This window comes from Raphanus sativus, unplaced genomic scaffold (assembly GCF_000801105.2).
Source record: "Raphanus sativus cultivar WK10039 unplaced genomic scaffold, ASM80110v3 Scaffold1169, whole genome shotgun sequence".
Lineage (NCBI taxonomy): Eukaryota > Viridiplantae > Streptophyta > Magnoliopsida > Brassicales > Brassicaceae > Raphanus > Raphanus sativus.
The window spans coordinates 1-24,585 of NW_026616482.1; the positions used below are offsets into that span (position 1 = coordinate 1).

A 24,585-nucleotide genomic window follows, 5' to 3' on the forward strand; every position below is an offset into this window, starting at 1 on the left:
TGTTATGTCTCATTCTGTCAAACCCTTGGGCCATAAGCACATGGCATAGCTGTTTAGTTGCTGTCTAAACTGCTGATCCCAACCACCCACTACAAAGGTGAAAACAAAAAAGCGACAAGATGAAATGTTTCTCGTCTGTAGTGATTGCTTTTTACAGGAGAACCTAACAAATATATGAAAATGTATAGTCAGCTGTTAAGAAAAAACTGACAGATTAGTAAATCAGTTACATCATCAGTGTGACCGATTTAAACCGGTTAGGCAAAAACATTTTTTGGAATGGTACGAGGTTTGTGTCACGTAAATGTAGACAAAGCTGTTTTTGTGGTGGAAAGCCATTGGCTAGTGCATGTGAGTTTGTGACCGTCAAATCTCCTTTTCCAACATACTACGTTTTTTTAATTATATTTTTGATAGAGTACTAGGTTGTATTATTATTATGTGATTTATATTGGTAGAAATTCACACTTGCTTTTTTCTATTGTCTTGAATTTAGGTGACGACAGAAAATAGAACTGACACAAAATATTAAACTTCAATCATCGATCAAGTTCAGTGTTCATCATGACAAGAAAAGATTCTCATTCAATGTATATACCTTCCTGAAGACAAATTTATTGTACTTATAGTTAAATGGTTTGATGTAGATAACATTATAAACTGAAAGAAAAAGGAAAAAGAAAGAGACGGGAGAGACTAGGTGATGATAAAGATCATATATATCATCTAGAAACCAAAAAAAGAGGGAAAAGAGAAACGGTTAGCTTTTGCTACAGGTATCGATCTAAAAGCTTAGCTTTAAATGGAAAGTCCCGTAATTATGCGCACTCAGATAATGTTCGCGTTCATGCATCTTTTCTTTTTCCCAAAATTACTATTTCGTTTATTTTTAAATCGATTCCTCGTATGATAAGTTCATTCATAAAGAATAGCATATGATATATAAACCAAGTAATCTACTAGTAATTGAAAAGAAGAAATATTTAACCTCTTCCGAAAATGAAGAAAGAAAACTTAAATCTATATATTTTGTCAACATGAAGAAGACTTTTAACAGTGGAGAAAAAAGAAGAATCTATTAATACTAAAAACGAGAAATGATTCTATGTTCTGGCAGAAGTCTCTATAGTATAGAGTTTAGTTGTAAACAATTATAATTAGGTTTATACTTACATCATTTTTTATGATTAAGTCCAAAATTCAACAAAATAATTAATGAGATTCATGTCCTGAATTTGAGTTGAGGTGGAAAAGACTCACACGCTTATTTCCAAACAATCATAGTAGTACATTGAACTAGAGGCATCATTTATTTGTGTACGGTTAATCGAGTTCTTAATTATTTTAGTCGCCTAGATAATTATCTACATACATATGAACGTTTCAAACCAACCTTTTAGAACATTATGGTAATTAGTGCATTGAAAAATATCAAACTTAAAATCAAGGAACTATAAATAGGATGTATTAGCATGGCATTATGCCATTATGTATATACAACAGGTTGTTTCTTTGGTGCCATTATGAAAAATGTATTATCTTTGTCGTTTTATATATTGAAATATCAAGAATTCAATTCTTTTTTTTTAGCAACTCAAGGATTCAATTCAAAGAATATTATATAGTACATTACATTTAACCAAAAAACAGATCTGCTGCCAAATCTTAAACACAGATCTGCAGCCATATATTATTCTATGTAAAGACAAGCTTTGTGCTTCGGGACCCAAGAAAAAAAATTCCTTAAGATATTATTTAAATGTATTGAAGAAAGAACGAAAGATGTGTATATACGATACTAACAGATGTTATCACAAGTGAAACCCATATCATTAATCAAGTGAAAAAATGATATGAAACGTACGAAAAGCGTCCAGTTATTAAAATATTTGGTAGGAAAACGTAATGTGGTTGTATTAACCAAGTTCCTTAAGACACAAGACTTAGGGATCTGGAATTGTATTTACACAAGAAACCCATATCATTAATCACTGTTCTTAGTTGAAATGTTTTTAATATAGTAAATGAATGATATATTAATAGATAGTGCCATAATAATCTAATTTATTGTGCATATGACATGGCTAATATGCTGCCCAGATTCGGGGAACATTCACATGCTTCATGAGCTGTGTTTCTTTCCTCTCTGTGAGATTTATTCAGACTCCATCAATATGCATTTCTAATTTCTTAATTCTCAAACAAGAATATAAAATATCATTATGTTGATTGTTAAGTGATCATAAGTGATGCAAATGGTAAACTGAAAACCATTTATCAACATCTATTAGCATTAAAGATTTAAATGTGTTATCTTGCATGCATTCACAAAGTTGTTGATTTATGATCATTTTTTTGTATTTGAATGGGAACGTTATCTACTTGAGTTTGAACTAATCTGAGTATATCGAATTGAACTAACAACTCTAGACGAGAGATCGTTAATCTTTGGTAACCTTTTTTGATCGAAAATCTTTGGTAACCAAAACTCTATAAGAAACTATATATATGAAAGTATATGTATTATACAGTGTACAAGAAATATATATTACCTATGCACTAAAAATCCCAAATAATCACAACCCCTAATTAACCAATCAACTAAATAAGATCAATGAAGCAAACATAATTAGGATAAATCCCCTAGTAAATCCTATATGTATATGTAATAACTACCAACAAATATACTCTTTCACCACAATTAAATAATAAAATAACCATAATTATCCCAAAGCTAGGTAAAATTATTCAGTAGTCCCATAAGATCCCCCTCAAGTCACATAGATCTTCATAAGACTTGCTACCGTTCACCATTCCCATCATACTCATCTCTTGCTTCATTACCGGACCAGAAGATACCTCCGTGGTCGTGGTCGCGGTCGCGTTCACATCTGAGCTTAGGCATGTTTCTTGAGATACACTAACAAGAGACTGCTCCATCTTGATCATCTCCCTGTTGTTGTAGTATGTAGAGCCAGAACCAGAAGCAGAACCAAAACTCTGGTGGTTAAAGATTGGTTGGTAGCTAGAATTGAACTGATGTAGTTGGATTGGTGACGGGGTGTCGTAGGTGGGAGGGTTGATAGGTTTGAAGTTGGGTTGACCCGTGAAACTCGGATCTATGAGAGGAGGTAGAGATGAGAAGTCTAGGAAATGATCAATGTTCTCTAGAGAATCCGTTCTTGTGAGATCTCCAGTGGGTATTCTCGTCATTTGTTGAGTTGTAGTGGAAGGATTGTTCTTGTGAAAAACCCTACACACGACCCACTCGTCCTGTGTAATCAAGATCACAAACCAACAAAGAGATTAGGTTTGGTTATGAGTTTGGATTCAATTAATCTTTTATTTTCTGACGCTTGGAACTCAATCTTGGATTGGATATATGAGACTCAATCAAACTTATTGAAAATGACAAAATTTCAACCAAATTTAACATACTTTTGGTTTAAGAAAACTAAAACTAAAAATGAGAATATATGGATTAGATTTATATAAACTTACCCTTGCGGTTTTGGGGAGATTGTGATAAGAATATATGCCTTCAAGACGATATTCATGCATGACCCAATTCGTCTTTTCACCTCGTGGAGCTCGTCCTCTATAAAACACAAGTGTTTTCTTCATCCCAACGAGACAACCTTTGCCTTTGAAGATCTCCTTATCCTTCCCGGTCGCTTTCCAATAACCGGACTCGGTTGCCCGGTTCGTCCTCATACCGGTCGGGTACTTCCTGTCCCTTTGACAGAAGAAGTAAAATTCTTTCTCCCCCATCTTTGCCATCTCTATATACACCAATAAAAAAAAAAAAAAAACAAGAATCTAAGAAGCATGATCTTAATCAATAAGCCTTTCATTTGTGTTTAAAAACGGTCAAAAAGACTAAAATCTGTTTAGTTTTGAAGTTTGAAAAATTGGATGAAAACAAGTGTTGAAAATATGATTCCAGAATTGGCAATCTTAATCAAGAAGCTAGCCTTTTTATGTTTTATGTGTGAACACTCATGAAATGGTCAAAGAACAATTGAATTTTGAGTTTTCGTTATTGAATTTTTTCTGAATAAAACTTACTTGGTAAATCCCAGGGTTCACACTTGTTAAGATCGGCTTCTCCCATGGCCACAGCCGTGAATCGGCTGTCTAAAACCTTCTCTTTGAGGTAGGACGATATGATCTCTTCATCTGTTGGATGAAACCTGAATCCAGGTGGTAAATCCACAAGCTCTTCCCCTCCATGATTCAACACCACGCCTTCTTCTACTGCAACCGCCATGACTATATAACAGTGTAACAATCTATATGTGTGTTTGTTTCTCTTTTAGTTTAAAGATTCAAGAACAAGAGATCAAGAGAAAAGAGATGGGATGATTTAGAGAGAGATAGACACAAGAAGGAGATGAAGAAAGAAAATGATGTTGAGAAAGCTAGCTGGAGAATCTTTTGGGCAGTTAAAGGCAGAGAAATAAAAGTATTGAAAGAGTGGAAAAGTGGCTTATATAGAGGAAATAGGGGACCTTTGTAGATAAATAAAAGATTAAAAATTATTATTGTTTCTTTCTTCATTTTTCCTTCTTTTTGGTGATTTTGAAAGATCCGTAGACACCAAGCAACTTCCTGAATTGTTGAACAAGTTTCACATAGACAACCATTCGATTCTTATTTGTTTTATACAGTATAAATTATTAATCTCGGTCATATAATTTACTCATAATCTGCAGTCGTTCTAACTAAATTCATCAAACGTCTCATATGAATTTCCATATATGTAACCGATAGTTTATTCTTAATTATAGGTTTATTATTGCAAAGCCTGTGGGTCAGCTGGTCTTGAAAACAAGAAACGGTGGGAACGAAAGCTTGTAGTATAACTTGATATCAAACAGAAAACGTGTGGAAAATAAAATCACTAAAACTGGTTATAAGTTGTAACCTTTTTATGTGTGGACCCATGATTAAAGATTTCCTTTATTTAATTTGATTAATGTCCTAAAGAAAAAGGCCTTAAGGAATCTATATATAAGTATCCATTAATTATACTGAGTTATTTATTGATTTTAAAACTCTATATATAAGTATCTATTAATTTATCGTTAATAAAGTCGAGAAGATTATATGTATGGTTTAAGTATTTGTTTTCGTGTATATTAGAGGATATATATAGTTAATTTGATTATTATTGACTTGTTTAACACCACTTCATCTACTTCAAAAAGCTGTTGCCTTTTTATATGGTGTTTGCTTTATCCTTTCTAGTGAAGCCGAATAAAGACATATATAATTAATCAATCAACTAGAGGCTTATAATGTGTGAAAGATTATAGATTGAAAAAACTAATATACATGTTAGGTTTTTTTCTTTAAAAAAACATAATGCTGTTCGCCGGGTGTAAACGTATCATTTTAATCCAGAGAAAACCCCCTTAAGAATAGTACACAATACAAAGAATACTTGTGTCTAGTTTTCATTTAAAATAAGCAAATAAAATTTAGGTGTTAGATTTCATGCTTTTTATAAGTTGGGAATAACCCTTTTTCCCAAGTCGAAGAAAATATCGACTAGTCAAGTCATCAAGTTATTGACTGAAAAATCATAATAGGGACGTCCAACCACGAAGTTGAGGTTCTTTTTGAACTTTTCGAAGTTGAGATTGCATAAATATTTTGCAAACTCGGGTAGAATATAGCACTTTAAATCCAAACTGAGTAATACCATATATCGGACTACTCTACGCTTGTAAAACTATATCGGACTAGTCTAATATCGGACTACTCTAATTAGGTCATATATATCGACGTCAGAAACAAAACATGAATTAGGTCATATATATTTATCATCAAAATAGAAAACAAAAGTGAGGTTGTGTATTCTACTATGAATTTAATATTTCGTATCATTTTTGTAAATTAACCCTGAAGGCGAAAACTTCCCCACCAATTCAATTAAACAATCAATACGAAAATAATAAATTGATTAATTAGCAAGCTGAATATATAAATTTTGTTTGAATATTTTTTTTTGAAAAAAAAATATTTGAATATTAAACTGCTGCTGTTTTCAATACATTTGTTTGGCCCATGGAAGGCTGACTCCAGTATTCACAGCTTCGTCACAATCTGTTGTTTCTAGTATTTGATCACAGAAGATCATTTTTTTCTTGCTTATGAGTGTTATGATAATGAAGAAATATTTCATTACGTCATTTTCTTGTGATTGTTCGAAAATAACAAAAAAAAACTTGGTCCCTCAAACCGGAATTTCCTGTAGAATTCTGAAATATGACACCTAATCTCCAACCAGATTAACTGTAAAATTGTCTTTGCTCGCTATTATATTGCGTAGTCTAGTCTAGACTCTAGACAAAAGAAAATTACTATGATCGGTCTCGTTTACTCGAGCTTCGTATAAACACTGATACGTACACCATTATTACGAACTTGGAACTCAGTTACGGTTATAAAACGAACAGTAAGTTTTCTTTTGGTCAAAAGTGTGATAATTGCATATTGCCGTATAATTATTGTGTATACTCATTTATAATCCATCGATTTTCCAGACTGTCATCTTCTGGATAATATTAACACAAAGACACATATACATTTTAAATATGAGTTTTGTAATAATCTACACATTGCCGACTCAGATTAAATTGGAAAATCGTCTTAGTCAGCACGCTGTAACAAACCACCGACTTGATTCCAGCATTTTTACCAATTTATTCATATTTTTCTCCTTCTTAGCCCATTTTTAATACTAGTTTAGTGTTAAAATATTTCGTTGATTTGTTCGTTTTATTGACCGGCGAACTTAACATGTACGAATATATTAATCAGCATTGACATTTATTAAATTGATGTAGAATAGTACATGTGACATCACATATATAAACAACAAATTAATTTTTATTTAGTAAACCATTTCTAAAAGACAAAGATGTTAGTATTTTTCCCACTGTTGTAAACTGTGCTTACTTGGGGGTATATAAGAAAACCTGTTTTCGTGAATTTTAAGAATAAAATCACTAGATTATCTGCTGTTATACATAAATTGGTTTATAAAACTGATTTGTCGCGAAAATGTTAGTAAAGTCCAAACAATTTGACAGTATGTATCAGAGTCAGAATCTTTGTTTGTCTTTACCTTAAACTGTCTCAACCTTTTACCCGTAATTATCTCACTTAAACGCGTTTGTTATCACATGTGGAGCATATATTAAGGAAATTGGATAATACTAACAATTCTTATTACAAACGGTTTATAATAATATAATGTGGACCGAAAGATATGGAATGAAATCAGGGATTAGAATAATTAAATAAATAAATAAACCAATATATTTTTTCATGATTTGTATTTCATTATTTTTCGTGAGGACCAACCCTGTGGAAGGATGTTTAAAAAAATGTATGTGGAATTTGTGGATGTAGCTTAAGAAGGTTGACTTTTGCTCCCGAAGACGAGACTGCAAAGCGAAGGAGCCACCCATTGGCTGAGGGATCTCTGACGTCGACTTTTACGTCATCACTCTCGTATACGGCGAATCATAATGGGCCACGTGGACTCACCCCACCACAGGCCGATTAAATTTGAGAAATCGTCAGTTCTTCCTTTTTTAGTTACGGTTTATTTCTTGTTTTCTTTTTGTTTCTTATATTTATGATTTACAATGTGTATATAGATTATTATGCTAATGAATTTATGTATGTGTATGTGTATGTGTTGCTCGCTGCTCTGCTCGATTTAGAAAGTCACATGTGTCATGTACTGGTGGGGAAGTAACTACCTAAGATATTTAAATGCTAAAACCAAAAATCAGATATCTACCTTAGTGATTAGAATAAGTATTTACTAAATATAGTTCAAATATCTAGGTAAAGAAAAATACTGTCACAGAGATATTATCTTTTAGTGTTTCAATAAAAAAACATGTAAATAGTAGAATATATATTTTTTTTTCAAAAAAAAATAGTATAAGAATATAAACATGCATTGTTGAAAAGAATATAATCTACATTGTTGCAAAGAATATAAACATAATATTGTAAATATTCCGTACGTGATTTACATATATAAAACGCATGATCCTTCCTATTTTAAAGTTGGTATAATGATGTAGCCCATGTATGATAAATATGATGTCATTCAACATTGCTCAAAGTCATGGCCACCACCACTGATTTTCAAGTATGTATGTGTGTGTATATATATATATATATATATATATATCTTGGAAATCTTAGAAGCTAATTTTTCTCAAAAAAAAAATAAAATCTTAGAAGCTAATCTCACTAGTTTAAAAGAAATGTTTATATATGGACTTGTGGATCAAATTGACGAACTTATTATAACAATAATCCAAAAGTTGAAATAAAATATAGACCTAAATTGTTTGTTTCGTAGTTTGAGACAGACCACAGATGTATGTTGCAGCTACAAGCCTACAAGAAGTTAGGATCGATGCTATTGTTATTGTTGGTATGAATCTAATTTATTAATATGTATAATACAGAAAAGTCATGTTGAACAATTTTTTTAAAAAGCCCTTTAACCAATTTTCGAAATTTAGCATATCATAATAATAATACATATATACGATTTACTTGTTTATTATTTATGTCATTATGTAATTGGTATAAACTAATTCAAGCGGCAGTTGATTTTTGACGACTATATACTGAATTTGGTTTTAATTCTCTGTATACTAGTATAACCATTTGATTTGATTAAAAAAAGTTCGAAAACAATAAAGACGACAAATTCAAATATATTTAGAGTTTAATATAGTTACCATGTAAATAGTTATTGTATATTTATTTTGTATGTCATGTGTGTGTGAATTATCGAAAGATTCAATGAAAATTACACACACATATATATACATATCTTGCAGTTAAGATTTGAATATTCACAAGGCACGATGTATATATGTAGCTAAACATGTATGTAGCTAGATGTGGATGAAAATATGTTTAATCAACTATGTATCAAATCTACATATGTTGACAGTTATATTTTGACAGTTATATTTTGATCATTAGAGTATGTTTTACTAGTCCCATCTGTATATCTACTAAACCATTAAATATGATGCGCCGTCGTACGTCATTTGAAAGAGAAAAAGATAATCTTCTTAAACGATTATTTAACAGACAACTAGAGATTGTCTTATCTTATCAACTGGTTTTAAATTTTGATTCGTAAAGTTTAAAAGCCAATTACCCAATTTTTTCCTTAGAAGGACCATTCTGTCATACATGTTCCATATCTCTATATTCCTACGTATACATCTACATTCAAACATATATATACTAAAAAATTCGTGGTAAAAATATAAACATATATAAACATTTTGGATAATATCATGTTTTCTTTCATCGCATGTATTGATTGAGTTACAACTAAAATACATGTCGACAATAATATTATCCAAAACGATCACATACGCATGGTTTATATTAGTAGTGGATAAAAATGATTAGAATATGCTTTGGGGAAATATATTTACGTGTATTCATTATATCTTAAACACGTATATACTTAGTTGATTAAACTATGCGTTTATACGTGCAAACAATAACATAAGAATATGCCTTGGAGATCTTCATACGTACGTACCTAGAAACTAGAAAGGATTAACAACTCACGATCTTTTTTTCTTCTAGTTTTTTGCCACATAATTAGGGTACATCCGAATTATTTATGTGAATTTTCCATGTAAATTCTGATAAATATATTTTGTGCATATTGTAAAATACAATTTTCTAATATAATGTAAACGAGTTAAAATATTTTGGCGTAAACAAAATAGCTAGTTTGCAAAGTAAATTAAAACTATTCTTAGTTTCATTAATATTTGAAAAACTTACATGTTTATATTAAAATTCAAATGTCAATTTTGATCATTTTCTTTATTAGCTGAATCAAGTTCTTGCGATATACGTACTAATTTTGAAATCAACTTAATTAGAAAACGACTTATCTAATCTTCCGTGTAATTGCTCCCCCATTACAAGACAACCATACATGCATTTTCTAAATGTCACACGTACTCATATGTATGTGGTTAAACGTATACAATCTAAAAAACATTAAACATTACTGCATCGGAAATCAAATCTTATCACAACAAATGATATACATATATGTGTGTTTTGTTCATATACGCTGATATATGGTAAGCAAAATGAGTAAACAAAAGATAATATTCCCACAGTTGAATTATAGGTAATGAATGGGTCATAAGTAAGTGTCACATCCGGAAAATGATACAGCCCACCAATCAAAGCATGATACTTATTCATGCGTGTTCTCCAAACTTCCCCTTACTAGATAGGTTCAGACTCATTTTGCTATGTCTCAAAAAGCGCTACAGTAAACGACTTATATATCAATATCAACTAAATAGTTATAACAAATTGAAATTATGTCTCTTAAAATGTCTGAGCATGAAAATTGAATGATCCATGCTCAAATTTCTTTAAAAATATATTGACATATTCTCGAATATAAGGTCATGGCCAGTACAGTTCACATATTGCATCACATATCTTGAATTAAGATCAATCACTTCAATTTTTTCTATTACTTCAGTTAATTTATAACTAAAAAAAATATTGTCTTCCATATAAGATTAATCCTAAGGGTTTATAGTCTTCATAATCAAACTATTGTTTTTTTTTTTTAATTCATCAAGTTGTCTTTTCCATTTTTGAACGTAACCACATACGATTCTCCTTTGACAGTAAATATGTCAGATGTCCTCATTTTTATGGACACATTGGTATTATTGAGTTTGCTTTATTCTATTTACAAAATTCAAATGATTCCCCAATAATTCATTGAAATATGAAACTTAACTTCACCATGAAGCTTGAAAATATTCTCATGTTTCCTAGATATTGATTTTTTTTTTATATACTCTATCGGCGAAAAACACATTTACTGTTAAAAAGTATATTGACTATTACATTCTCTAATTCAAATTTTAAAATGTCTTCTAACAAATACTAGGAGATAGCTGAATAGTCTACCAAACTACCAAATAAACTAATTGGATCGAAGTCTAACGCTAGACTTCTCACATAATTGTGACTTTGTTGCAGACTCGAACCCCATAGAATATTGTAGTACATTTCCATGTCTCATCTACCACTTAACCACATTCATACCGGCAAAGATATTAAAAAAATAATAATATATAAAATGAACTAATTATTATGATATGATATTTAGTGGTTAAATCATTTAACATTTTGATTCGATTAAAAATACATGTATGATTAATATCTTTGCCGGTATGAATGTGGTTAAGTGTGGTAGATGAGACATGGAAACAATTGTAAATTTCTATTCATTGTTTTTCCAAATCAGGTAAAAAACTTAACATGTGAAAACTTTCAAACTGCAGTGATTGAAGCAAATACGTGTCCGTTTGTTTTAGAACTTTTAACAACTATCTATCTAGTTAAGCAATAGTTTCACTAGTTTTTTGAACAACAGAAATTCAGACTTGAATACATCAAATTTGCCTAATAGTATATTTTTGAGGGAACCATGAGTATTGAATTTGAATTTGTTTATTTTCCTCTTGCCTTGAATCTAAAGAATGTGGTGGAGCTCTAGGCCACATGAGCTATTAGAGGCTTTGGCATTTTATACTCGTTTTGAGCAACTTTTCCTGGTTACTCAATAATACACGGTTTTTCGAAGCCGGTTCGATCATATATATTGCGTACAGTACGTTCTCATAATTTGTTGCACAGTTTGGACCCATATATGCCATCCTCGGACGGACCAGACAAAATATTTCGTACGTCATACTCTAAACATGAAAGATAAAATTATGAATCCCAAAACTTAACGTAAACCTTAACTATTTCTCTTAGTTTTTTTTTTTGAGAAAAATTTATTTTTCTTAGTTATTAATTATTATCTATTTGATGGTTAGACAGTTTACAATGTTTTGTAGTCTTATATTATCTTTTAACAAATCCCGAAAATGTCACAGAGAGTTTATTCTATATAGTTTTACTTCGAAACACAATATAATTGTTTTCCTAAATTTTTGTTAATATTTGTATTTAATAACTTTTTATGTAAAAAGGGAGCAGATAGAATGATGATTCACGATTTGTTGTGTGCAAGTAATTGCCTATCTTTCAAGTGACAGACACTTAATGGAGGCCAGTCCCCACGTGGATTAACGAAACACCACAATGACACATTAAACAAATCAGTTTATTTATTCTCCTGTGTAACATTTGGCATTGTTCCTTAAATTAACAATTTTGGTCAAAGTGATTAAATCACTTTAATTTAAAATAATATCCCCTTACTATTATTTGAGGTGACCACTAATCAAATTAACCTTTTGCTCATGTGTTTATTACATGTGTGCCATTTCCTATGTGGCATCTCCACATTTCACCTCACACCATTTTTTCAAAAGTCCATCCTTGCCTAGAATATTTACCTCTCATGCCATTGTAATGGACATATGTTATATTGAAAAGGAAATAAATGTTATTAATATCCAGCACAACTTATTGCCTAAAATGCTTTGTGTCGAATTGATGTGCTTATTTTTAATGTCCAATGCTTTACGTTCATGCTAAACCATAAACTACATCTTATATGCCTCTTTTATATTTTATGTTTATACAGAAGTTATAATGCTCGCAGAAAATGTCACTTTTATACGTCTCTTTTATAGTTTATGTTTATACAGACAATAACATTATGTATACTTCTTTTATATTTTGGTGATATATTATTTCTCAACTGAAGTTATAATGCTCATACTAACATAATATATATATATATATATTTTTTTTGTTGCAACAAAAGAACATATATATATTTTTGTTCCAAGAACATATATATTTATATATTTATTGTTAATATAATGCTCATACTTATAATAGTGGTAGTTGTCATCTTTTCTATTTTATTTATATTTTATCCGTTTATCGTAATTTTTATATTTTATGTTTATCGTAATTTTTATATTTTTTTATTTTTATGATACAACCATAATCATATCCCAAAAAATGCCATTATTGAATATGAAATCTCGCAAATCATGAATATAAAATCTCCCAATTTGGTATGCGAGTCAAGGAATAATTATGGTTGTATCCTGAATATGAAATCTCGCAAAGCATGATTGATTTAGGATTCAGTCCCTAATCAGATCGCAATCTTTCCGTATTAACTCAATCACCACCTAATTGTTAGGCTTAATTGATATGATTAGCGATATTTCTTACACTTTTTCATATTTGAAGCATATTCTTAGTTTTTAGTTACCATAATTATAAAAACTCTTTGTGATATTTGTTATAAAAGGAAAGCCATGTGAGTAACGAACCACCCATGGTTTTTCATTTCGTTCAGTTCCAACACAAATGGCTGTCTTTTGTTTTGTGCCTTTCAAAAACGTCCTCGATGGATCGCTTAATCCTCATATTCTGATTGATAATTCTAATTTTTTTTTGTTAGTGAAGCATCAAATATTATTTAAGTAGCAGCGTATTGTTATATAGTTTTTTTACTAATCCATTTTGGTTAACATAGATGTCATCGGACATGTTGTGCAAGTGGGTCGCAATCAGATGTTTTCAGTTAATGGAAAAGAGATCCCGAAGATTTCATTGCTGATACGTGATGCAGAGTAAGTTCTGTTTAAAAATCATATTCAAATTTTTCGTCACTTAGTTGTTATTTTAGAAAAATACTTTTGATACACTTGCTCTATTACTGATTATTAATTTTTGAATTTTCAATGGTTTCTCAGTGATGTCCGTCTTCCAGTTGTACTGTGGGGAAATGTCGCCACTTAGTATTAATTCCATATTATTGCAACCGATAATCCCACCAAAATAAGGAATATAATAGAAATTATCGCAAGTAATCCGTAATCGGGGATTTCATCCTTTTGACCTTCCAAATTATGTTCTCAATTATTAATACAAAATAAGGGAAAGTTGAATGTTCTCTTGATCTCCACGCTAATTTAGCTCTAAATTTATTGCTCAATTTTAAAAAATAAGGCAAGTAAAGATAGGAGATGTCAGTTGTGTGTTTATTATATCAATTAACGTAAAAATTGATATTGTATTAGCATTAAACGTGATTCGATTAATTTTTGATTCGAATGCTACATTCCATTTTATAATTATCAGCATTAAACGTGATGTCCGTCTTCCAGTTGTACTGTGGGGAAATGTCGCCACTTAGTATTAATTCCATATTATTGCAACCGATAATCCCACCAAAATAAGGAATATAATAGAAATTATCGCAAGTAATCCGGAATCGGGGATTTCATCCTTTTGACCTTCCAAATTATGTTCTCAATTATTAATACAAAATAAGGGAAAGTTGAATGTTCTCTTGATCTCCACGCTAATTTAGCTCTAAATTTATTGCTCAATTTTAAAAATAAGGCAAGTAAAGATAGGAGATGTCAGTTGTGTGTTTATTATATCAATTAACGTAAAAATTGATATTGTATTAGCATTAAACGTGATTCGATTAATTTTTGATTCGAATGCTACATTCCATATTTTCATTTCGTTCAGTTCCAACACAAATGGCTGTCTTTTGTTTTGTGCCTTTCAAAAACGTCCTCGATGGATCGCTTAATCCTCATATTCTGATTGGTAATTATAATTTTTTTTTGTTAGTGAAGCATCAAATATTATTTAAGTAGCAGCGTATTGTTATATAGTTTTTTTACTAATCCATTTTGGTTAACATAGATGTCATCGGACATGTTGTGCAAGTGGGTCGCAATCAGATGTTTTCAGTTAATGGAAAAGAGATCCCAAAGATTTCATTGCTGATACGTGATGCAGAGTAAGTTCTGTTTAAAAATCATATTCAAAATTTTTGTCACTTAGTTGTTATTTTAGAAAAATACTTTTGATACACTTGCTCTATTACTGATTATTAATTTTCGAATTTTCAATGGTTTCTCAGTGATGTCCGTCTTCCAGTTGTACTGTGGGGAAATGTCGCCACTTAGTATTAATTCCATATTATTGCAACCGATAATCCCACCAAAATAAGGAATATAATAGAAATTATCGCAAGTAATCCGTAATCGGGGATTTCATCCTTTTGACCTTCCAAATTATGTTCTCAATTATTAATACAAAATAAGGGAAAGTTGAATGTTCTCTTGATCTCCACGCTAATTTAGCTCTAAATTTATTGCTCAATTTTAAAAAATAAGGCAAGTAAAGATAGAAGATGTCAGTTGTGTGTTTATTATATCAATTAACGTAAAAATTGATATTGTATTAGCATTAAACGTGATTCGATTAATTTTTGATTCGAATGCTACATTCCATTTTATAATTATCCACGACCATAACATATTATTTATTCTGTTGTTTTGTCGTGCTAACATTTGGTTAGTAACCAAACATGGAAAATATATATCATAAAATCTTGAATATCTTGATTCATTCCAAATTATAAATTTGGGACGACTAATTACTGATTTTTTGATATATTTAGTCACAATTGATAGGGTTTAGACTTTAGACTATATATATATATGATTCATATTTTATAATATTAGTTTTTTTTTACGATTCTAAATTATACATGACATTTTTAGGGACTGGCAAATATAAACAGTTCACAATTATAATCTTCTATTTAGTACATGACATTTATTTTGACGAATATTTTTGTATTTTATGGGATACATGACATTTATTTGGGATAGACAATATAAGTTTTTTTATATTTTAATATCAAAATGTCGTATATAAAAACTTATGAGGAATCTTGAAAATTATAAAATACATTCAAAAATGATTTCCATATAAAATTTCTTGCAATCCCTAATTTTTTGCAAAAATTACTTTTTGATTACAAAATTATCATAAATGGTGACAAACATCAAGTTTGGAAATTTATATAATTATTTCCGATTAGTTTAAGACGAATATCATTTTTAATGTGGACTACTTTAATTTCCGCCCTATACATATAACACTTTCTATAAGTATATGAAAATCTACGATTATAATTTTATACAAAATTAATAGGATAATCTGATATATATAGTCACAACTGATAGATTTTTGACTATATATACAATTCATATTTTTATAATATTCAACTTTTTTACGATTCATAAATGATACATGACAATTTTTAGGGACTGGAAAATATAAAATATTCATAATTATGTTCTTCTATAAACTTTAGTACATGACATTTATTTTGAATAATATTTATTTTATTTTATGGGATACATGACATTTATTTTGGGACTGGAAAATATAAATTGTTTTATATTGTAAAATCAGAGTCATACATCAAAAAAATATGAGCAATCTTGAAAATTTATAAAATACATTCAAAAAAAATTCCATATTAATTTTCTTGCAATCCTTTCAATTTTTCAATAATACGTTTGATACAAAATTATCATAAATGGTGATAGACATTAAATTTGGAAATTTTATATATCTTTTCAATTAAATTTAAAGAACTAACCATTTTTGGTGTGAAATTCCTTAATTTTCGCCATATGTATATAATACTTTCTATAATTATCTTGAAATCTACAATTATAAACCTATATGAAACTAATAGGATAGCCTTATATATAGTCACAACCGATAGGGTTTTGACTATATATATACTATTCATATTTTTATAATATTCAATTTATTTACGATTCATAAATGATACATGCATTTCTAGGAACTGGAAAATATGATTATAAAACTTTGGTATGTGACTTTTATTTTTATTAATATATTTTGTATTTTATGGAATACATGACATTTATTTTGGGATGATATAAACTGTTTTATATTGTAAAATCAAAATGTCATATATAAAAATTTATGAGCAATTTTGAAATATTATAACATACATTCAAAAAGGAATTCCGTATTAAATTTCTTGCAATCTCTTAATTTTTGCAACAAAAATTTTGATTACGAAATTATCAGAAATGGTGACAGACATTAAATTTAGAAATTCATATAATTTTTCCGATTTAATTTAAGGAGAACATGATTTTTAACGTGGGCTTCCTTAATTTTCGTACTATACATATAATTATTTCCAATTATATAAGATTCTGAACAAAATTGTCTGGAAATATACGAATAATTAGAGATTTACAACCTTACTTTGTTACCACATCTAGATATATCATGTGATGAGAAAAGAGATCGAACACATCCGAACCATAGCCCTTAATCTCATGTCCCCTCGAGAATTTTTAATAAAAACAAATAAAAGATAAATAAAAAAGGCTCATATGTATTTGAGTCTAATGGATATTAAGGTTCGATAAGGGTCTCTTTTACAATTTTGAGTCCTAATAAGCCCACTAAATTTGAAAATTCATATCAGTTACTTATTTTTCCTTTTGTTTTCCAACCTAATATTATTTACTTCAATTTATTTATATTCTTTTACAATTTTTACTTCAAAACCATTATAATTTTAACGAAATATAACGATTTAACTTCGATAATAAGACAGTTACTTTTTTGTCAACCATAATAAAATTATCGTTATCCGAATACTTCAGTAAATTTTTTTGTTGATTGAAAAATTCAATAAACTTTTAATCTCAAATTGTTTTTTTTTTCCATTAATCTCTATATCAACGTTATTTATGCTACAATCTATACCATGTATAATAAATATGTCACTTTTTATGTTTTTGATATCTATAGAGTAAAAATTATAATTTCTTTTAATCCGTTCACTCCGCGCAAGGCGCGGATGATCACCTAGTACTTTATGATTCAAGTATACTACAAATGCCATTGCAAGAATTTTTTAAAACTATGCTAGGTATGTTTAAAAAGAAAAGATAGTCAATAGATTAGGAGTTCTGCCAAACTAAAAAAGGTAAATTAATGATAAGATGCGGGAAACAGAAAAAGATGAGAAAATGTTGCAAGCTTTTTTTATAAAAAATATAACAATCCCCGGATTCTATAGTTTACAAAAATGAAATAATCAGAGATCTGAGAAAGAGAAATGTGTATAGATATATATAAGTGGCAAAACAATTTCTCTAAAGACGATCAATATTAATAAAATTACGTTCTGTGTAGTTCCAAAAAATGCCCGTCATGGTGAGGAGACGGCCTCTATGGCGCTACCCAATGGCCACGCAGCTTCCACTGCATGCTCTCCGTACTTCACCTTCTTCACTAACGTTATCGTTTGCGATGGCTCCAATCCTATTTTTATTTCATGCCCCAAAAAAATCAATAAAAGTTGACAAATGCATAAACACAAAAAATAAAAACAAACTTCAAACATGGACCAGTCGACCAGATCATTATCCTAAACTTGCGTTTATCAAAGATATAAGTTTATGACATTCATCATACAATGTCAGTGTATTAACACTTCTCCACTCTTATATATGGCATACTGTATAGTGTGTTAATATATCCTAAACCTAGAGATAATTTGTGCAGTATTTTGTATGGGGAAGAAAGTGAGTTGATACTTACCGAATCCATTAACGAGCAGAGTATATTGGTAAACGAGATCCATGCACAAGTAAGGCAAATTATCTTCTTCCACACGTGGGAACTTTGATTTTCCCTCCTCCATCTTCATACTACAAGCTTTCTTTGCTGCTTTCTCAAAATCCATTGGACGAACTGTAGCAACAGGTTGCTTGGGGTCTACGAATCCAGCCTGTGCACATGACCAAATCCCATTGTCCCGAGTTTAACGAAGAAACAACAGGTTGTGGTGTGTAAATGGGGTTTTAAAGAAAGAAAAGAAGAGGTGTCTTTTTTTTTTGTTGGTTTTACCTCAGCAGCACGATCGAAGAAAAAAGAAGCAACGAACATGTTCTTTTGGCCGCCACCTCGACCACCATTCCATACTCCACCGAATGTGCATTTCATGTGTGTACAGAGTGTATCATTCACTTTGAGTGCGTTGATCGTTAACCTCCGGCACTCATCGAGACTCGCGCCAGATTGCACAGCAGCGGCTTTAAATTCTTCTCCTCCATACTTGTAAGTACCTACAGTGATGCAATATGTCAGAGAAGAAATGAAAAAAAAAAACTATTCATTCTATCTGCTAGGAGCAATTGCATGTTCAGAGAGTTCTAGCTAAAGGATGTCAAATTTAATGACAATAATGAAATCATGTGCCATACGATGAGGATAAATGCAAAGAAGTCTAGTTGGAAAGAAACAGATTTCATGATAAAACAATACTCTCTCACCATCATAGCCTGTCATGATGCAGGGGCTGATTGAATCTTCAGAAACTTTCAAAATCTCTGCTCGGGCGGCCAATAATCCGTAATGTAAGTAACTACAAGCAATAAGAGGCAAATAGCATCTCACATTAAAGATTTTACAACATAAACAAATTGTGTGGCTGGCATGCAAGGAAGAAGAGATTTGAAAAAACATAAAAATCAAGGAAACCATAACAGCTGGCAAACCTGTGAACATAGAGGAAATACTTCCGTCCCTTTAGAAACATTTCTCTGACATAAGAATCCTCTCCTTCTAATGGTTTTGGTGCAGTTGCAGCATCTTCCTCGGATATAGCATATGCCATTTGTACAGAACCCCCTCCAAGATCAACCACTCCAACAGTATCTGAGTATGGTTTTCCCAGGTTCCTTAGCAAGTAGTTAATTGTCACCTGCAAAGTCGAAGCCTGTTAAACTAGACTTCAAAATATTACAGTTGCCAACTGAACATTTCTTATTGAATGATTAAGAAACTAGAGGAAATTGAACGCTTCTTAATGAATTAGTAAGAAACTTGGAAAGGATAACATTTTTCAGGATAAGATTATACACGCAGACACATTAGGAATACAGCAACATGACTTCCTGTAAGACACGAACGACAACTTACCCACTGATAAGAACCTTCTTGGGCACCATCCAGCACAGTAACAGCATTTGCCTCAGTTTTCAGCATGCTTCTATCTCTCAAGAGCTCCTTAACCTTATATACAAAATTACAATGACGTATAAGATCTAACTGAGCAGGCAAATGTTCATGAGAAAATATATAGAGATAAAAACTACCGCTTGCAAAATGTTCTCAGATGCTTCATGGCCAAGCGTCCTCAACCCTGCAGTTGCCTAACGCAAAAAAAAACATTTCAGATAACTAACAAAATTAAACAACGACAACACACGAATAGCTACTCTGTTTCCCATACCCCAACTCTAACAGGTGTCTTGGGACGCAACTCCCGTGGAACAGAAGCTTCCGCTTTGTCAAGAAGAGACACCAAAGAGTTCGCCGCTTGACGTGGATCAGTAGGATAAGCGCTCAATCCTGGTTTTAGCTGGAAATCAAATCAGTGAACAGTTTAGAGCCAAAAAATCTCCAACAATCATATCAACTTAAACAACACAAAATGTAATTAAGAGACTGAATCAAGCTAACGAGATCTATCAAACAATGCAGGTAAAAACGGTAGTTCTAATGCCACATCAAGTACGCATTCATGAACAATCTCTCCAATCCAAACTGTTTGCTACCTGCAGGAAGAGCTCAAGTTCATTCCCGAGAGGAAGAAGATCCAGATTCCGATCAAAACAGTAGACATGAACACGGCTACCAGAGCTTCCAGCATCGAAAACCACAGCGTAGTTCTTCGGAGGCCTCGAGTTGGGGCCTCTCTTGCGGTTAAGCACCGTGTACTCTTCAACCACCGCGTCGGACGCCGATCTCCCAGGCACTAGCAGAAGAACGAGACCGATCAGCACGACGGGAACCGAAATCAAGAGCAGGATACCTCGGTGGCGCTGGATCTTATCGGCGATGGACTCGTGCCGTCCGATAATACCTCGCTTGGCCGCCGTCGTCTTCCCTCCTCCGCCGTCGACAGAGAGGAGTCCCTGGTGAGATTCGGAGGAGGAGGAAGGGGAATGGTGACCGGAGGAGGAGACGGTTGCGGCGGCTCCGGACTCCATGAGCTCAGAGGAGGAAGGCGAACGGTAGCGGATCTTACCGTTGGACGACGCCGTGGTCTGCGGCGGATCCTGTAACGGCTCCAGATTCGAACGATGGGGTTAATAAGAGCGAATTGATCTGGAGAAAAAGCTGGATGTTACCTTGAAGCTTCTTCTTCGAGATCTGTATTTGTATTTGAGCGAGAGATACAGACAAAAGACGTTACTGGCTTTTACGATTGCGGGAGAGACAGTAACTCCCACTCAAATTCGTTAAACTTGAAATTTTTTACCGAGTGAGAGTGTAAAATAAGTATCATAATGTTTGCTTGATTTACATAAACAACCCTGATTTATTATTCGATGTAAGTTCTGTCTTTATACTTTTCATTGTAACTCTTAGGAACAAATTTATGTAATTTTAATTCTTGCAAATAAGTGGTGATGATGAGTCTTTACCAAAGGAACCAAACAACCTTAAGACTTTGATGCTTAGATAGTCTATGACATTTTCACACTAGTGACCGGTTTATGTGGGTTATTATAGCTGTGTAACATCTATTAACAAGACAAGTAACACACTGCTTTTGTAATCCTTTAAGGCCCTCACAATCTTGTCTATCTTTGTTCGTGGCACTGGCAGGATCATGAATCAGAAACATCAACAAAATAAACTAAGGGTACCAAAACTCAGGCCATCTTTAGGCACGTTTACCTGGAGATTATGTTTCAACTTCAGGGAATAATAGGCATTCAAAAATTCAAATTCTTTCATGCTTTTATTATCTAAGGTAAATTTCTCGAAAATAAATATTTCATCCGTTCTAATAAGATCATGTTTTTTTAAAAAAGTAGTGTCAAAAAGATACATGTTTTTACATTTTCAATGTATTAACTAATTATAAATTTTAATTTTGAAAAATATAATCATGTTTGTTAAAATCTTATTGGCTAAAAATTGTCGAGAATAATTAATTATGAAAATAATGCATTGATACTAAGTTGTTTATATGTTTTAACAAGTGTAAAATTTTAAAACATACATCTTTTGAAACCGAATGAGTAATGGTCGGAAAATATTAAATTGAAAATGTAGTATGTGAGTTGTCATTTACGTCATATATAATTAAAAAGATTATTGTACACTAAGTAGTAAATATCACTTATTCTCAAACTAAACTTTATTATTTTTATTATTATATACTGATATTGTTGACCAAAAAAAAATATATACTGACATTTATTTATTTTTTGTCAAAATCCTGAAATTTATCTCTTCATTTGTTTCCATGAAATGGTGTCTCTCTCTTGCATGTTGCTTTACTGTTTAAGTTGCATTTGTAATATTGTTTTTATATGCAGTTGGCTGAACGTAATAAGAAAACATAAGTTGGCAAGTTAAGAATTAGGAAAGACACATGAAGAACAAAGCATAAAGATCAATTATACTAATATTCATATTCAGCTAGCAAATTAAGATCAATTCAATTTCTAAAGCAAATCTATCTTAATTAAAATGCATGTGGTTAATCAATAATAAATTTGTGTTAATGGTTTGTTTATGTATATTCATCTCCCTCAAATAAATCAAGTTATATTATACATGTAACTTTAGTTACATATATCTGAAATTTGGTTAAAAAACAATATTGTCATGCGTATGCGTATCATATGGTCAAAACTAGTAACATATATAAAAAGTCATTGAGTTTTTGACAGTGCCAACTCTAACTCTGTTCCTTTTCAACGATAATAAAAAAAAGTGCATCCTATATATAAGCATAAACAAACAATCAAACATATATATATATATATATATATATATATATATTGTAAGCTACAATTCTATATTATCAAGAATTCCAAGGAAAGAGTAAAGAAAAACCATACATTTCAGAAGCGATGATAACAAGTTGGATCATGATCACATTCAAAAATAAATATTGTAACTCTTTCGTCGTTTACACCTTAGGCAAAGGAAAAGACAAAGAAGGTATATTAGATTTACATCGTGGAGGCTCATTTTCTTGAGTAGAGGCTCTGGTACTTTGCAGTCTTCAAAGGGCAAACTATTTTAATCTTTAGTTTTCCACCATAACCATTTTCTATAAAGTTTTTTTAATGCGTGGGTAAACTTTTTCTGAAGGAAGATCATGGGAAACTCTACCATTCTCCAAGTCCAACCCACCGATGTCTTCTTTCATGTTATGGAAGGACTTCTTTCCATTCTTTTTATCCGTTTTAGGATTTTCCGAAAGCCTGTGAAACAGAATGAAAAACTCATATTTAAGAAACAAACAAAGTTATAAAACAACACGACAATAAACTATAAGAATGTCTCCAAATAAATATCTACTTGCAGAAAAAAGTCAATTACTTGGAGAACTGCAAGTAGATTGCCATGTTGTTTATAACTTATTTAGGACATCAAAATCAAAATCGATCAACGATAACTTATCGAAGATCATTTTTACGGCATCAAAAATCGTTCTCGATATTGTCTCTTCCGTTGGACAAAATTTAAACCAGTAACTTCTTTAACTCTAGTTCAGAGAATTGGCGTTGATGCCGTCCTTCCTCCATTTTAACACCTCCATTGTACACGAAAAACCCAAAGCGAATTAAATAGAAATCTTAGAAACAAAAACTGAAAAAAAAGAAACATACTTATTAGTTAGTTTTTCAGTTTGAGTTTTTTTTTTTCTTTTTTATAGTTACTGTTCACCATATGTGTATATTGCCACCTCATATCCATGCTTTTTCTGATTGGCTCAGAAAAGAAAATATATTTTCCGATCATTATTTTTTTATTAAAACTAAAACTTTTCAATTCTGTAAGCATGCTATGGTCAATGTTTAGTTTTGAGTTTTTTTTTTATGTTACTGTGTTCATAAATAAGACTGTTTCTTTACGATACATCATTGATTTACACTCTAGCAGTGTTCTTGGTCAACAAAATTACTAACGGAACGGTGTTCATAAAGTTTTAGCTAATGTTTATGAGATTGCACGCATTATAACATTATGAAATTATTGATTATATTACCACAAATGTAATCATCAAAATCAATCAATTAAACATAAGAAAAAAATACGCTAACTGTGATCACCATGTTTCTGGTAAGTCGATACTTAGATAAACTTGATTCTATTGTAATCAAAGACAAGAATATCACACACATTATATTGGTCATCATCAGTGGGTGAGTACATCATCCTTGTTCCTGGTTAAACTTTTTCGCTTGTACAACGGTCTATATCTCTTGTGATCTTGCTCTACTCTTCCCATGGCAGCATCCTTACCTTCAAAACATTATTTTCCTTGGACGCTCTTCTCGAATCCTCTGCCTCCTCTTATCTCGTCAGACCGGGATTTTTGGGCTAGAGCCCTAAGCTCCAGCTCTTTTCTTTCCGTGTCCCATCACCATCTCCTTATCGCATTGAAACAGCCTCCCTAGATTTCTGCTCAGCCACCATAGAAGGGTTTCCGATAACTTGACAAAGTCATCCACTGACCTAACATCTTGCAGCAGACCAAAGCAAGACGTTTTCTAGAGGGATCGTATACCCTTTTGAGTTTTTCCAACTGGAGATACAAGACCGATCTTCCAGTCTTGTTGGTCCTTCACACTAACAGGC

General features: G+C 31.4%; 2 protein-coding genes across 2 annotated transcripts; both read right to left on the reverse strand.

The window, feature by feature from the left end:
- Nucleotides 1-2,441: 2,441 nt before the first annotated feature.
- Nucleotides 2,442-4,469, reverse strand: LOC108844713 (NAC domain-containing protein 87). Its single transcript, XM_018618005.2, has 3 exons — nt 4,069-4,469; nt 3,502-3,782; nt 2,442-3,273 (listed from the first exon to the last, which is right to left on the reverse strand). The coding sequence occupies exons 1-3, from the start codon at nt 4,268-4,270 to the stop codon at nt 2,749-2,751; spliced, it is 1,008 nt and encodes a 335-aa protein (XP_018473507.1). The 5' UTR covers nt 4,271-4,469; the 3' UTR covers nt 2,442-2,748.
- A 13,468-nt stretch (nt 4,470-17,937) lies between these two features.
- LOC108843931 (apyrase 2) lies at nt 17,938-21,152 on the reverse strand. Its single transcript, XM_018617093.2, has 9 exons — nt 20,532-21,152; nt 20,207-20,335; nt 20,070-20,126; nt 19,894-19,986; nt 19,470-19,675; nt 19,245-19,336; nt 18,820-19,037; nt 18,511-18,700; nt 17,938-18,231 (listed from the first exon to the last, which is right to left on the reverse strand). Exons 1-9 carry the CDS (start codon nt 20,964-20,966, stop codon nt 18,119-18,121), a joined length of 1,533 nt encoding a protein of 510 aa, XP_018472595.1. The 5' UTR covers nt 20,967-21,152; the 3' UTR covers nt 17,938-18,118.
- Between the last annotated feature and the right edge of the window lie 3,433 nt (nt 21,153-24,585).